The sequence below is a fragment of the Myotis brandtii genome, unplaced genomic scaffold (assembly GCF_000412655.1).
Source record: "Myotis brandtii unplaced genomic scaffold, ASM41265v1 scaffold995, whole genome shotgun sequence".
NCBI lineage: Eukaryota > Metazoa > Chordata > Mammalia > Chiroptera > Vespertilionidae > Myotis > Myotis brandtii.
Window position 1 is genome coordinate 274,999 of NW_005372150.1, and position 16,020 is coordinate 291,018.

General features: G+C 49.4%; 1 protein-coding gene across 8 annotated transcripts in view; it reads right to left on the reverse strand.

The window, feature by feature from the left end:
* Positions 1-16,020, reverse strand: part of IQSEC1 (IQ motif and Sec7 domain 1) — a 205,731-nt gene that overhangs the window by 65,827 nt on the left and 123,884 nt on the right. For 4 of the 8 annotated variants that reach the window (XM_014533632.1, XM_014533630.1, XM_014533631.1 and 1 more), the window contains exon 1: positions 15,802-16,002. The exons of 3 other annotated variants lie outside the window; for them this stretch is intronic. In XM_014533632.1, the coding sequence (XP_014389118.1) occupies positions 15,802-15,938 (137 nt within the window). In that variant the 5' untranslated portion in view covers positions 15,939-16,002. Of the gene's footprint in view, positions 1-15,801; positions 16,003-16,020 lie in introns of those variants that run through there. One more of the 8 variants, XM_014533629.1, reaches the window with a different exon arrangement.

Sequence of the window (16,020 nt, forward strand, 5' to 3'; positions counted from 1 at the left end):
CTCTATCACAAGGAGCTCTTGGGTTTCTTCATAGCACGTCTCATTATCTGACATCTCTTCTCATTCATTCTGATTTATAAGTCTGTCTCTTACCATTAAAGAATCAACTCTGGAAGAGAGGTGGCTGCCAATGTAACCTGTTCCTTGTTCAGGGTTTGGCATAGCAGGTGCTCAGTTAGTATTTGTTGAATGAATGAACAAATGAATGAGTGATACTACCAGTAACTAAGGAAATACCATCACTCATTCATTCATTCATTCAACAAACACAGAGAGGAAAACAGTGATGCCCAAAGAATAACCAGGCTCTGAAGCTGCAGAGCTGTGCCGAGTGCATCCTCCCCAACAGCACCTCATGCTTCAGCTTCTCCCTGGCAGAAGCCCTGAGGATCACAACCCTCTCTTCTTCCTCTAAGGCAGTGGTTCTCAACCTTCTGGCCCTTTAAATACAGTTCCTCATGTTGTGACCCAACCATAAAATTATTTTCGTTGCTACTTCATAACTGTAATGTTGCTACTGTTATGAATCGTAATGTAAATATCTGATATGCAGGAAGTATTTAGGAGACCTCTGTGAAAGGGTCGTTCGACCCCCAAAGGGGTCGCGAACCACAGGTTGAGAACCACTGCTAAGGCCTATGGGTGGTGCCAACCTCATCTCAGCTTCCCCTGGCATTTCACTAGGCCATCTCATTTACTTCCCACAAGCCAATGGCAAGGGCTCACTCCTCTCCTATTTATAAGAAAAAGCACTAGACAGGAGAGAGACTTAACCAAGTCCCGAAGTGATCCTTGAAGCACAGGTGTGATGGGACCTGTGTCCATACTCACTCCTTCAGCCTACAGCTGGGCCTTGGAAATTCTAAACAGTTGTAGAAGCTGGAATGATTCTCCAAGGTACAGACACACATTCTACACCCAGAACACTATTGCTCAGGCCTCCAGTCACAGAGGAACAGAGGACACATGCAGCCCCACACTCAGGGATGCCCTGGCTCAGCTTCCTGGCCTACCCTGCTCCATGCCCACCTCCCAAAACACTGGGAAGCTGGCTGAGCTGGGCCAGCACTGATGAAGCCTCAGAGAGGAAGCAGGAAAAGAGATGCACCCCACAGGCTGGCAAACATGCACTTTTACTTGGGCTCAAAGCCAGCTGCAACGAGGCCCTAGGGAGGGACAGGGGAGCCTATGCAAGCACCCTACAATCCAGCCCAACCAGGGCCTCTGCTTGAGGAGGTACTGCTCATAGTGGCATCTTTATTGGAGGGCTCCAACCTGCCTAAGGATCACACCCCACATCCTGGGGACTGAAGTCAGGGGACAAGCCTAACCCAAGAGGAAAATCAAGCCTCTAATGCAAGTCCTGCAGCCTTTCCAGGGAAGCTGTGAAAAAGCCCTTTATTCTCCCTGGGCCATCTGAGCCAGGACTGAGGCAGACGTCAGGCCTATCCCTCCAGGACCCTGGGACTCAACCCTGGGACAGCTGGCTGAAAGGCCTGGAGCCACTAAAGAGTCAGGCCCAGTGCCCACCCTGGCATTCTTTATATATGGACACTTGAGACAGCCCAGAGCTATCCAGGAGATAGAGCCTCTGTGCAAGGAGCTCAACAGGTCTCAACACAGAGCTCCAGATTGGATGCCCCTTGCTCAAACAGCATTTGGAAAAAAACACAACACAAAAAACTAAGATGAATCACCAATATTTTATAATCTAGAGATTTTATATGGAAATCTAGGCTTCTGCATTCTCCTGGAGGGGGTGGAGGTGGGGGGCAGTAGAGTTCTGGCCACACTGAGTCCATATTCCTGCTTGATAACAATCAGAGGGCGTGGCAGCAGCCATACCCATCAGACTCACATGCTTTTCCATCACCACAGTCCTGGCCTGCTCCTCTCCCTCAATCACCTTTGTGCCTAGTGAGGACATTCTGCATTTGCTTATGATACTTGCAAAAAAGAAAAAAAATTCAAGACCCAACTCAAAGAGAAGAAGTCAGATCTATAGCTCTGGGATCAGTTTATTTCCAAGGAACCTGATTTAGAACACCAAGTCCCAAGGGATAGAGCTCAGTAATTCCCACAGCTCTGCACAGCTGGTGGGAATGACAAGGACTTCTGCTCTGCTGCATCCTCTGAGTATTTGATTTTCACAAGACTATCAAAGTAATGCCACCACGATCCTCAATAATATGTTTGGCAGAGCCACCAAGCTTCAATGCACCAGATGTCCTCACTCCTCAGTTTCACAGGTCAAGATATTCCAAAACTAGACTTTCAGATGATGTCCAGGGGTTTGAACCTGAGCTCTGCCCACCTTTGACAGACCCTTTACCCATTTATGTTCAGAATGGTGCCCCTATGGCTGCAGACGCACCCACAGGGTGGGGGAATTCTGCCTGGAGATCAGACCAGGTCGAGTCCAGCTTCCCCACTTCTGGGTTGAGTGACCTGGGACAGGGCCTCCATCTTGCAGTGGGTATCATTCTTACTGCACTTACACAATAGGAATGTGGGAACCAAGCAAGGATACGCTTTGGCAACTGCAAATCCCTGTGCAAACATGTGGGGCTACTTCTGTGCTGCACCATTGATCAGGGAAGGACTCTACTGAGAGGCTTTGCCAGGACTATCAAGGCCAAAAAGAGAGACATCAGGAGAAGCATTCTTCAACCCAACACCAAATTAAGCATTCCCTGCTCAGGAAACCAGAAACATCTCCGATATGTCCATATAGAGCTTTATACTTTCAAAAGCCCCTTTCCTTTCATTCTACCTACAGCTTACCTGGTCTTGCGCAACAATGTTTACAAAACTGCCTCCCTCACCATGGTCTCCTCTGCGGCTGGCATCACCTCTGCCCTTTCTGTATTTTTATCAGCCATCTTCTATAGCCTGCCCTCTGCCAGACCCTCACCCCTAGCTGAGCCAAGGCAGTGCTTGTTGGTTTTGACTGCATAAAGATGACCAGAGCTTCCAACCCTTGGGCTCACTCAGAAAGATTTTCAACATGTGTGCACAGAGCCAAAAATCTTCTCAGCTGAGCCAAATTAAATACAGAGGCCTCTAGTTATTTCCATATGCACAAAACAGACTTAAATAAAGCAGTTCTCTGTGAAAGGCTCCAGCAGACAGGGCTGGGCCGGGCCCCAGGGACACCCCGGGGGTGCTAGAAGTGAGGCACAGGCCAGGAGGCTGGCTCTAGGAAAGACTGTGGGCAGCGAGGAGGAGAAAAAATGCCCCTCTTATAGGCCTCTGCCTCAGACCTACCCTATTGGCCAGAGCCAGGCATGTGGCCCTCTCAGAGCCCAGGACAATCTTGACCCCAGCTCTTCAGTCTCATCCAGGACTGCCACCACCACCAAGCTGCCCTGAGAGGTCCCTCCTGCACTTGCTCACCCTTGGCTGCCAGAAAGCACCTAAAATGCAAATCCTCCAAGTCCTTGCTGGCTTAAAGTTTTTGTCATGGTCCAAACTCTTCAATGTGGCACCGACACCCCACCCTGCCTGCCTTCCAGCTTGCTGAATGTCTTCCTGACCCCATCTCACTCTGAAGCTCTGTCTGTGTGGTGCTGTCTGCAGCTATATGCTACGGTGCCAGTTCACTGATGCTGTTTCCCCTCCTAGGATACTTGTGCCCCACAGCAGCCGCAAGACTCCTGGGCCCAACAGGTGAGCTGATACCAGGAGGAATGTTCTACATGTCTGTGTCCTCAGAGCCAGTGCAGGGGTCAGAAAGCATGTTTAGGATGAATGGATGAATGACCTGAGGATGGCGGAGAGAAGAACACAGATACCAGCGCTGTGCCAGGCACTGCTCTGAGCACTTCACAGGGGGTTAACTCATATCATCCTATGACAACTGTTTAAAAATATTTTTTTACTTTTTAAAGTCGTTTTAGGTTCTCTGCAAAAATGAACAGAAAGTACAGAGTTTCCACATAGCCCTGTCCCATGTGCACAGCCTCCCCCATTACCAACCTCCTGACAGTTGATGAACTTATGGACATGTCACAATCACTGAGTCTACAGTTTACAGGATGGCTCATTCTGTCATATAAATCAACCCTTTGAGGTAGGTGCTGTATTACTACTTTCCCATTTTGTAGATTGAGAAACTGAGGCACAGAGAGGCACACAGAGGGTGAGGAGGGCAGAGGCTGACTGAGGTACTGGTCCACCAGCAGATGGAACAAGCTACTTCACACCCCCCACCTTCATCATACTCCTCCCTCTGTGGGGAAAGCCCACCTGCTTTGTCTACCCACTGAACTCCTCCAGCCCTTTTAGGACCTGGGACTGTAGCCACAGGTTCCATTGCATGTCAACATCTGACTGGCCCCCCATCTGCCCATGGTACCCAAGGCAAGTGTGCAAACAGGGTCTAGGGGGAAGAATGAAAGGTCAAGGTAGGGAACACTGCTCCCCCTTAATCTCCTGCAACTGCAACACTGACACAGAGCCCTTCCCTGGTGACTGTCTGGTAGTTGGCAGGGAGGAGCTGTGTGACCTGGGGCAAGTGACGTGGCCTCTCTATTCCAATCATAAAATGAGGGTACTGTTTACCCCCAGCCAAAAAAACACACACACAAATCCTCAGCCTGGGGTGTGTCACCAGGAAGCGTTTGGGGTCATGCTGTCAATATCACAACACAGGATTGTTAGTGCTTCCTCACGTTGCAGGGGCATCACGAGGAGCCAGTGGGGGCTGTTAGGCAATGAGCATGCAACAGTGGGAAGAGGCCTTCAGGAACATCCTTAGTCAGAAATAGGCACCAGACCATCTGAGAGCAAGGGGTGAACTGACCAGGGGTGGTCAATGGTACAGAGCAGGACTTGGGCCCACTGTTGGTTTATTACCTATACTTGGTTGATTTTGAGGGCCTTCTATCCAAGAATCACTGTGTTAGACACTAGGGATATCTTATCTAATAAAAGAGTAATATGCAAATTAACCGTCACTCCACGACAAAGATGGCAGCACCCATAGTGGCTGGGGCAGGACGCTGGCGGCGTCACCCTGGCAACGTGAGCCCAGCAGGCATTGCCTCGGCGACCTGCGATCAGGCAAGCACCACGGGCAGGCAGCACCCAGCAGGGCCTGCTCGCGGGTCACCGCGGCAATCCACGAGCAGGAAAGTGCGGCCCGCACGCAGCACCCAACAGGGCCTGCTCGCGGGTCCCCACCCGCGATCAGGCAAGCACAGCCCGCAGGCAGCCCCCAGCAGGGCCTGCTCGCGGGTCGCCACAGTGATCCGCAGGCAGCACCCTGCCCTGGCCATAGCTCAAGGAAGAGAACAACATGCAGGCAAGGCCAGGAGCCTGAGAGATCAATACAGAGGGGCGCCTACTCCAAGCCTCCACGGTGTGGCTGGGAGCAGGCCCCCAGCAGACACACACACACACACATACACACACACACACACACACGGCACCTGCTCTGAGCCTCCGATGCGGCTGGGGGCAGGCCCCCAGCGGGGACACACACACACACACACACACACACACACACACACACACACACAGGGTGCCTCCTCCGAGCCTCTAATGCGGCTGGGGGCAGGCCCCCAGTGGGGACACACACACTCACTCACACATACACATGGGGGGACTGCTCTGAGCCTCTAACGTGTCTGGGGGCAGGCCCCCAGCGGGGACACACACACACACACACACACGGGGCGCCTGCTCCGAGCCTCTGCTGCCAGACTGTGGCCATCAGTAGGACATCCACTGAGGGCTCCCGGACTGTGAGAGGGGCAGGCTGGGCTGAGGGACCCCCATCCCCCAATGCACAAATTTTATGCACCAGGCCTCTAGTTAATAATAATATACTCATAAGAATTATAGCAACTAAAATTTCTTGAGCATCCAATGTAGCACTGTGGGATGGCCAAGCACTGAGCAATGACAGGATGCATTTGATAAAGGTGAAAAGGGGGCTAGGTGACTACAGCTTTCTGGGCAGAGCCTGAGGAGGTGGATAAAGACATGGAGGAATAGGGAAGCAAGGGGTAATAAGGAGCCACGTTAGAAGCAACTGTGTGGCGAGGAGAAGAGGGCCTGTGCACAACGTGGAGAGCAGCTTGCCAAGTGGGCTGGGAAGGAGCCGCGGTGTGATGGGAGGAGACCCAAGAGGGCTGATCTCTTAAGCCACAGAGAAGAGCTGTTGAAGGCAGCATGTCAGGATACCCAGAGGCCAAGCAAGGTAAATGGCCAGTATGTCTGTGGGTGTAGAGGAGGCAGGTGCCACTTCCTGACTCTACCACCTGCCAAGGGGCAACCCAGGGGCAGCAGGCAGGAACGGAACCTAGGGACACTCAGCAGAGAGTCCCCCGTCTTGCCTGGAGACCTAAGGCACGAAAGCAAGTGCCTTGGGCATCCCTTCCCCCAGGAAAGCCTTGTCTGATGGGCTGGCTTCCCTTGTTCACTTCTAGACACAGGGCCTCCCACACAGATTTCTCCAAATGGGGCAGGCATCACTTGGTCTTCTAGGTTGGGGAACTGGCCCAGGTGGCTAACACAGCTAAGGGCTGTTGAGGGAGGCTCTGCTCCAGAGACCCTGCAGCATGACACCTGCAAGACCAGAAACAGCAGTGCAGCAGGTCCCTGATGCAAACTCAACAAGATTTCTGGTATTTGCTTCAACATAATCAGTGGCAATAAAATAAAACTGCCCAATGGGGTCATTATGCCATTCTTTCTACTTCTATGTATGTTTAAAATTGTCTGTAAGAAAAAGTTCAAAATTGTGCTAAGAATTTGCTACCCACATCAAAGCCTGTTATCTTCCTGAGCCTTTGTGCCATTTCTACTAAGTGGGAAAACAAAACAAAACAAAAAAACCCTGAACATTTAAATTATGACTCTGAGAAAGGTCAAAGGCCCCAGAGGGAACAGAGAATTCATGTTTACTTGCCTGCACCTCCCCTCCACTAACAGCAGAGAAAAGAGCTACTTCCCCAAACACTTCCTCTCCAACTCACACCTGGGACTAACTGCACTTCAGGGTCCTTTCCAGGGCCTGCATAGGGAAATAACAGCAATAAGAATAAAAACTGTGGCAGATACACCAGTTAGTAAGAACCATAGAGTGTCTCGCATTTACTGAGCACATACTATAAACCTGCACTCCTCTAGCCCAGCCGTGGGCAAACTACAGCCCGCAGGCCGGATCCGGCCCGTTTGAAATGAATAAAACTAAAAAAAAAAAGACCGTACCCTTTTATGTAATGATGTTTACTTTGAATTTATATTAGTTCACACAAACACTCCATCCATGCTTTTGTTCCGGCCCTCCGGTCCAGTTTAAGAACCCATTGTGGCCCTCGAGTCAAAAAGTTTGCCCACCCCTGCTCTAGCCCCTTCTCTCCCATCATCTCCAGTTCAGAGTCATTCCAATACTGACAGGGAAATCTGCAGGACAGTTCTTACACCCAGCTAACCTCCTGGGGCTGGCAAACATGTTTTTGAGATTCAAGGCTACTAGTCTGAACTTCCAAGGGCAAAGTGAGATGACCATTTACAAGTTCCCAGCCCCGGGGAGGAACTGCAGGTTCCTGACCCCCCACTCCCCCACTGTTTCCTGCCTCTGTCTCATCCTCCATTCAGGAAAGCCCAAGCACCACAACAACGTCAGAAAGAAAAAAAGCTCCACATTAATCAGAAGACCAAATTTCTGTTCTCCATGGAGGGATCATAATACCAGATATCAAACTATACTACAAAGCCATTGTAATCAAAACAGCTTGGTACTTACTGGCAAACAGATCAATGGAACAGAACAGAGACCCCAGAAATCGACTCACACCATTACGTCCAATTAATATTTCACAAGAGCATACAATGGAGTAAAGACAGTCTCTTCAATAAATGGTGCTGGGAAAATTGGACAGGTACATGAAAAAAAATGAAACTAAACCATCAACTTACATTATACACAAGAATAAACTAAAAATGGATAAAAGACTTAAATGTAAGTTGTGAAACCATAAAAATCCTCGAAGAAAATATACACATCTCACATAGCAGAATTTTCACTGATACATTTCCTAGGGCAGTGGTCGGCAAACTCATTAGTCAACAGAGCCAAATATCAACAGTACTTCTTCAAAATAGACTCGCCAAGGCCGAAAACCGACTTCTGCGCATGGGCCACGAAGTTTCAATCGCACTCTATGCGTGCCCGCACATGGTATTTTGTGGAAGAGCCACACTCAAGGGGCCAAAGAGCCGCATGTGGCTCGCGAGCCACAGTTTGCCGACCACAATCCTAGGGCAAGAGAAACAAAGGGAAAAAATAAACAAATGGTACTACATCAAAATAAAAAGTTTCTGCACAGCCAAACAAGCCACCATCAAAATGAAAAGGGAACCCACTATATGGGAGAACATATCTGATAAGGGGTTATTATCCAAAATATATAAAGAATTTATACAACTCAACACAAGACAAACAATCCAATTTAAAAAAATGGGCAAAGAACCTGAATAGATACTTCTCCAAACTAGATCACCAAAGAGGACATACAGATGGCCAAGAGACATATGAAAAAATGCTCACCATCACTAATCATCAGAGAAATGCAAATTAAAACAATAATGAGGTACCACCTCACACCTGCCAGAATGGCTATTATCAATAAATAATTTTAAAAAAACAGTGCTGGTGAGGATGTGGAGAAAAGGGAACCCTAGTACACTGCTGGGGAATGCAGACTGGTACAGCCACTATGGAAAACAGTATGGAGGTTACTCAAAAAATAAAAATGGCCCTCGCTGTTTTGGCTCAGTGGATAGAGCATCTGCCTGCAGATTGAAGGGTCCCGGGTTCAATTCCAGTCAAGGGCACATGCCCAGGTTGCCAGCTTGATCCCCATTGTGGGACGTGCAGAAGGCATCCGATCAATGATTCTCTCTCATCATTAATGTTTTTATCTCTCAATAAAAAACTATGTAAATATATATAAAATACATATATATATTTTAAATGGAACTGCTGTTTGACCTAGTAACCCCACTTCTAGGAATATATCCTAAAAACCCCAAAACACCAGTCAGAAAGAATATATGCAGCCCTATGTTCATGGCAGCACTATTTATAATAGCTAAGATTTGGAAACAGCCTAAGTGCCCATCAGTAGATGAGTGGATAAAAAAGCTGTGGTACAGCCCGACCAATGTGGCTCAGTGGTTGAGCGTCGACCCATGAACCAGGAGGTCCTTGTTGGATTCCCGGTCAGGGCATATATCCAGGTTGCAGGCTCATTCTCCAGTGGGAGGTGTGCAGGAGGCAGCCGATTGATGGTTCTCATCATTGGTGTTTCTATCTCTCTCTCCCTCTCCCTTCCTTTGAAATCAATAAAAAAACAAAACACTGTGGTACATTTACACAATGGAGTACTATGCAGCTGTAATAAAGGATCTCTTACCCTTTGTGACTGCATGAAGGGACCTGGAGAGTATTATGCTAAGTGAAATAAGCCAGTCAGAAAAAGACAAATATCACTTATTTGTAGAATCTAATGAACAAAATAAATTGGCCAACAAAATAAGTCCAGAGGCATGGAACAGACTGACAGATCTTAGAGGAGAGGTGGGTATAGGAAGAGATAAACCAAAGAACGTTTAAACTTACTAGAGGCCCGGTGCATGGATTCATGCATGGGTGGGGTCCTTCAGCCTGGCCTGCGCCCTCTTGCAATCTGGGACCCCTGAGGGGATGTCTGACTGCTAGTTTAGGCCCGATCCCTGCAGGTGGCCAGGGAAGAGCCCGAGCCGGGCGCCACGCCGCTCACTCTCATCCCAGCCTGCTGCGCCTGCCGCCACTGCTCAGTAGCTCTGCTGCGGAGTTGGGAGAGGCTCCCATGCCGCAGCTGTGCTCACCAGCCGTGAGCCCGGCTTCTGGCTGAGCGGAGCTCCCCCTGTGGGAACATACTGACCACCAGGGGGCAGCTCCTGCGTTGAGCATCTGCCCCCTGGTGATCAGTGCGCGTCATAGCAACTGGTCCACCAGTCATTCCGGTCATTTGGTCATAATGGTTGCTTAGGCATATATATATATATATAACATAGAAACATGTTTTCAAATCTAAGAAAGAGGAGAAAAAGTATATCACTATGTGCTCCACTAAAGCCTAGCCTCATACTTTGTTGCAGAGCTTGTTATATAGTAGGCATTGAATAAATAAATGGAGGAATAAATGAATGTACTAAATTCTTAAGAAATCTATGTTCTGCAAAGTTTGAATATGTTATTTTCTTTTTTTTCGCACATCAGTTTCCTTATCTCTAAAATGGGAACGATACCAGCTACTTCATAGGATTCTTGGGAGGTTGAAATAAAATAAGTATATTAACACTCTTAACTGTCCACTCTTAGTGGGCTGTTTAAACTGGGTTAATCTAGGGAAGGTGGGCTATAAGCAAACACACAGCCTATGGGCTTTAGTCCCTTCTCACCAAGTCTGCAATCTGTCTCACCCCCAGTTGCTGCCATCACTGCCTCACACCATGAACAGCCCTGGCCCTTCAACTGCTTCCCTCACCACCATTCTCTCTGCCTCACTCTCTTTTAACCCTGGCCTTGTCCATAGCTAAAAAGAGATACCCACTCCCATCTAGCAACATATCTTCCCTAAACAAGTAACACCATCTAGTTCCAACACAGTTCAACCTCTCAGCTCTAAAGTACTAACTAAAAGCCACCATCTATCAGGTGTTTCCTCTGTGCTATTTGTGCACTCTGTGTGTATTAACCCAATCTTCACAACAACTCCACGAGCTGCTATACCAGCACCCATGCTACAAATGGAGGAACCGAGGCACAGAAAGTCTAAGGAACATGCCCAAGATCATAGAGCGTGTGAGGATCATAGAGCACGTGAGGATCAAAGCTGGGGTCAGGGTTGTTGGCAGCCTGGCTACAGAATCTGCCCCCTTAACTATCCTCCCTCATCAAATGACGACAAGGGTCATGAAGCTCATCTATCTTCGTAGATGTGGAAACTGAGGCCCAGAAAGAGGATATTAGGAGATGACTGATGTCAGCACTTCTGGGGAGGCCACACGTCAACAGTTCACTGTAGCCAGTCCTGCCCATGCCTCTCCAAGAGGTTTCCTGTCTCTGGAGAGAAAGACCCTTCAAAGCTTAGTAATAATCAGGATAAATAAGAACAATTACAATGATTATAACTAACATTTATTGAGTGCTTGCTATAATACAATAGAGCAACATTTTCAATGTTTCACGTGCACTAAGACATTTAATCCTTACACCATCTAACCTCCTGGCCAGAAACAGAGAAACAAACACCATTTGGAGAGAAAGCATTCATACTGGCAAACAGATTCCAATCCAGCCTGGAACCCAAACTAGCCACTCACTAACTAGCTGGTGACTTTCCAAATTTTCCAGGTTATTGATGCTCCTTCTCCCCTCCCATGGGATCAAGTTCAGCAGCCTGTATGCATGCATGTCCCCTAATGACATCAAAGGCCCTGGCCTTGGGTTTCCTCACCAGGGTCTCATAATGAGTCAGCTTTTGTTCCCAAGACTCTGCTCCACACTGAGGCTGGCCTGTGGCAAGCGTGCTACCTCAAAATGCTGCAAGTGCTCAGAACCAAAGGGCACTGTCTCAGAATCTCACTGCAGTGTTTCAGGAAGCCACTCTTGGGGGTCTGTGGGGTCTTGCAAGACACCGGTGAGGTCAGAGAGCTCAGGGGATACCAAATTTGGAAAATATTTTGGGAATCCTGACACCATGGGATACCAAACACCTGTTCTGTGGCTTGGGAATGGTGCAAAAGGCTCAATTTATAATGGTGACATATTTTTCTAAAGATTATTTAACCACAGAGGAAGCAGAGCCTGGTTATGAAGAGCACAGACCCCAAAGCCAGGCCGACTGAATTCCAGCTCTAGCACTTACTGGTTGGTGACCCTGGGCAAGTCATGTAACCTTCTCCCAACCGAAAAAAATAAGGACAGCAGAAAATTGCTTTGAAAATTAAGTACTTCACACAGAGTTTACTAAATGGCAACCATTGCTATTATTATCATTACTAGAAGCCTGGTGCATGAATTCATGCACGGGTGGGGTCCCTCAGCCCGGACAGTGATCAGGGCGATTGGGGCCAAGGGAGGTTGGCTGGCCGGGAGGAAGGACTGCGGGAGGTTGGCCGGCCAATCAGGGCCAGCCAGCTAGGGGGAGGGGCTGTGGGAGGTTGGCCGGCCTCGGGGAGTTGCTGCAGGAGGTTGGCCACCCCAATTGGGGCCATCAGGCCAGCCGGCCAGGGGGAGGAGGGGGAGCTGCAGGAGGTTGGCTGGCCAATTGGGGCCATCCGGCTAGGGGGAGGGGCTGCAGGAGGTTAGCTGGCTGGCCCCGGGGGGAGGGGCTGCAGGAGGTTGGCTTGAGCATCTGCCCCCTGGTGGTCAGTGCGCATCATAGCGATCGATCGATCAGTCGCTTAGGCTTTTATATATATAGATTGCTCCAACCTTTGAACAAAAAGGAAAAACAATACTACCATAGTTTCCCACATATATACACAAGGAAGGAACTCTTGCTATGTTTCCACATCTGGGCCTTAGGTTAAATTTTAAACTGTTACCATGTTAGGAAGCCACAAACCAAGAAAATAAAATGGCAAGAATGATCCTTTCCATCAAGGAGCACAGAAGCTACAGCCACATATGAATAAAGCACAAAAAGATATTAAACTTGGATCAACTAGGACCAGGCCTCGGTCCCTCAAGGAGAGATCTTGTAAAGATCCACAAAGGCTCCAGTAAACCAGTCTTCAACTCAGAAACTAGCAAAATGGAAAGCGGAGAGGAACCACTTTTATTCAGCAATAATTTCACAAATGGGAAAAGGTGGTGTAATAGTGATGGTGGTGACAACAGCTGCCATTCTGGGTGCATCTAATATGTGCCAGACACGAGGCAAAACAGCACATCCTCCCAGGAAATAATTTTGGCCCCATTTCATGGATGACAAAATCAAGGCTCAGACAGGGGAGGCAACATACCTGAAGCCAGCTGGGAAGAGGAAGAATTGGGGTTTTATGGGACCTCAAAGCCTGTGCTCTGTGATGCACAGTTTCACATTATTAACCTTGGTTCCTCTACATCTAGCTCAGTGTCTAGCACAAAGTACGCTCTCAGTAACTGTTTGCTGAGTGAATAAGAAAACAAAACAAACAGGAAAGTGCAACATTGGGTACCCTTGAGTCACAAACATCTCCCCAGAGAACAAAGCAACCCTCCAAGCTCAGGAGGGCATGTCTAATCCATGGGCTCATTCACTTGCTCACTCGGGTGGTGCCTGTCATGGGCCTAGGGCCTGGAGGGCACTCACCCAGCTGGGGTCAGCTATGCAGCCAGAAGAGTGGCAGGTCCAGGGGAACCATGCCATGTTTTCCACCACAATCACCGTAACTTTTCTCTCAGCAGCAGCTCATGCAATGGGAGCAGCCAGATTTGGTAAGGCCACAACAATAATTCTTCAAGAGCCTTAATGGCCTTTAAACTCATTATGATTTGCTTTTGAGGACAAAAAAATCACACTCAACAGCCTCTGAGCATCCTCCCCCACCACACAAATACACATTTACACAAGTGACCTGGGCCACCTCTGCAGAACTCTCCCCACGCCCCTGGCGGGATCTAAGCCCATCAGAGCTTGCCACTGTGCTTATGGGAGGATATTCCATCATAATTCAAAGGAAATTTACAAAAGAGGAAGGAAGAAAATCCAAGGGGTTAGTGGCAGTGGGAAGAGCAGAATGCTGACTTGAATGATCCAGCCATCTGACTGAAGGCTTGGGACTGGCCAGCTGGGCAAAGGCTTTTAGACACCCATTTTCTCAGGTACCTCTGTGAAGCAGTATTATTATTCCCTTCCACAGAGGGGGAGACTGAGGCTAAGAGGGGTGTGGTAGGTTGTACATGAGTTTGAGCAAGGATTTGAAACAAAGTCTGTTTGCCTCTCAGAGCTGCCCTTGACTCCGATTCTCCTAGCAAACCATGACCCCATGTTCCAGAGTCCAGCCAGTTAACACACACAGACACACCAAGCTCCCACAATCCAGGGAGCCCTGTCCAATCCCTTCCAGAAACACCTATTTGAGCAGTCATCTCACTGTTTGTGCAGATGTCAGTCCTGTCCTTGTTTTTGAACTGAAGCTGTGTAAATATTAGCACAACTAGTTCAGAGTCAGACTTCTTTGAGCAAAAGCATGAAAATCCTGGCAGGGCTGGCAAGGGCCTGTTAGAGGCCCGACATCAGAACATCTGGGTTTCACTTCAGGCTCCCCTTGTAATTAATATTCTGCCTAAGTCACTGGATTCCCTACCCAAAGTGCCTATTTAGAAAGGGAGAGTAGGGAGAGACCAGGGCTCTTTAAGGCTCAAACAGCAGAGCATCAGGTGCTGCACACAAGGGCTATCAGAAAAGCTTGTGCACTATACCATGAGAGGTTGTCTTGGAGTGTTACAGACTGGGGTTCTCCCAAGGTCTCTGGAGCATGCTGCATCCTTTCGGGGTTAAGAGAGGGGGAGATGGCAAGCTGGCCAGTGCAAGGAGCTCCTGACTGAGCCTCTGCAGACCAGAAGCTGGGCTGATTCTCTCTGGCCCTCCCTGGGCTTCCTTCAGAACCACATCCCAGGCACTAAGGAGCAAATGTGACCTAACTGTGGCGAGGCTGAAGGGTGAACTAATATGTCCCCAGCACCTAGAACAGCGACTGTACACAGCAGGCACTCAGTAAACCACAGAGCCTTGGTGCTGACAAGACTGAACACTCAAACTCCGTGTTCTCTCCTGCAATATGGGGATGCCAGTACCACAAGGACAAGAATGCAATACCAGGTGGGACAGCTGCTTAAGGCAGTGGCATGTGTGGGATATGAATATCAGGACCCTCATTCTCAGACTGATCCCCTGATTCCAGACAGCTGGCGCTGCAGCTGCAGCTTGTTTGGCCTCCACCCCAGATGCAAGGAACAATGGTCCTTGGGAACTGCACCCACACCACCTCACATGAAGCCTCAGGCCCCTGGGGTGAGGAAGAGACAGAGGGGAACATATGCATGTCCTCAGTGCAACTGCCAGCTGGTTGCAGGTGGACATCCCCCAGGGGGCCTGACACAAGCCAAATTAGCTTGTCAACGGACCCCCCTCCCCCGCCCCACCTCATAGCCTGTGCTCCTAGGAGGGGCCTGAAGACAGCTCAGGGGGCAGCTGTGCTGGCGAGGGGAGCAAGGAAATCAATATTCCTCACACATACACACGCTCTATCGCCATAAATATGGGCCCTTGGATGTTCACACAGCCACCCACAGGCTGTGAAGCAGAAAAGGGTTGGTTTCTGGGACACTGCTCCCTCTCCCCTTCTCTATTCCTGATCATACCAGGCATATATGAACAAACACCCCCAATCCCACCAGCAGTCCCCTCACAGCCACAACAGTAGCCACACAGAACTCAACCTTCCTCAGTTCCAGGTGTCCCAGTGCACTCCCAGGTGGCCCTGGCTGGAGGACACCAGAACCACCTGTGCACAACACCTGAACGGGTCCCTCAGCCTTTCGCACACCCCCTGACAGAGTGGACACATAATCCCAAGCACCAGCCTAGGGTCTCACAAAAACAGGCCTGCAGGACACAAGAGCAGACACCACTGGCCACACTTCCTCTCACAAGCTCCCTACCACTTGCTCTCCCGCCTCCACCAGATATCAACTCCCATCAGTTTGTCCCACGTGTGTATCCAGTCACTCATGGGCATGAACACACACACCTCCCGTCCTGGCAGCATCTGTTTCTCACACGCACAAGACTGGGTCCTGTGTCCGGCTCACCGCACGAACACAGACACGCTCCACCCTGTCTCACAGGCGTCTGTCCGGACGGTCTCGCGAACTCTCGCCCACCCATGCCCAGGGCCTCTCCGTGGCGCACACACGCACTCCCGGCCGTCTCCAGCAAACCATCGCACAAAGCGCACGGCGCACGGCTC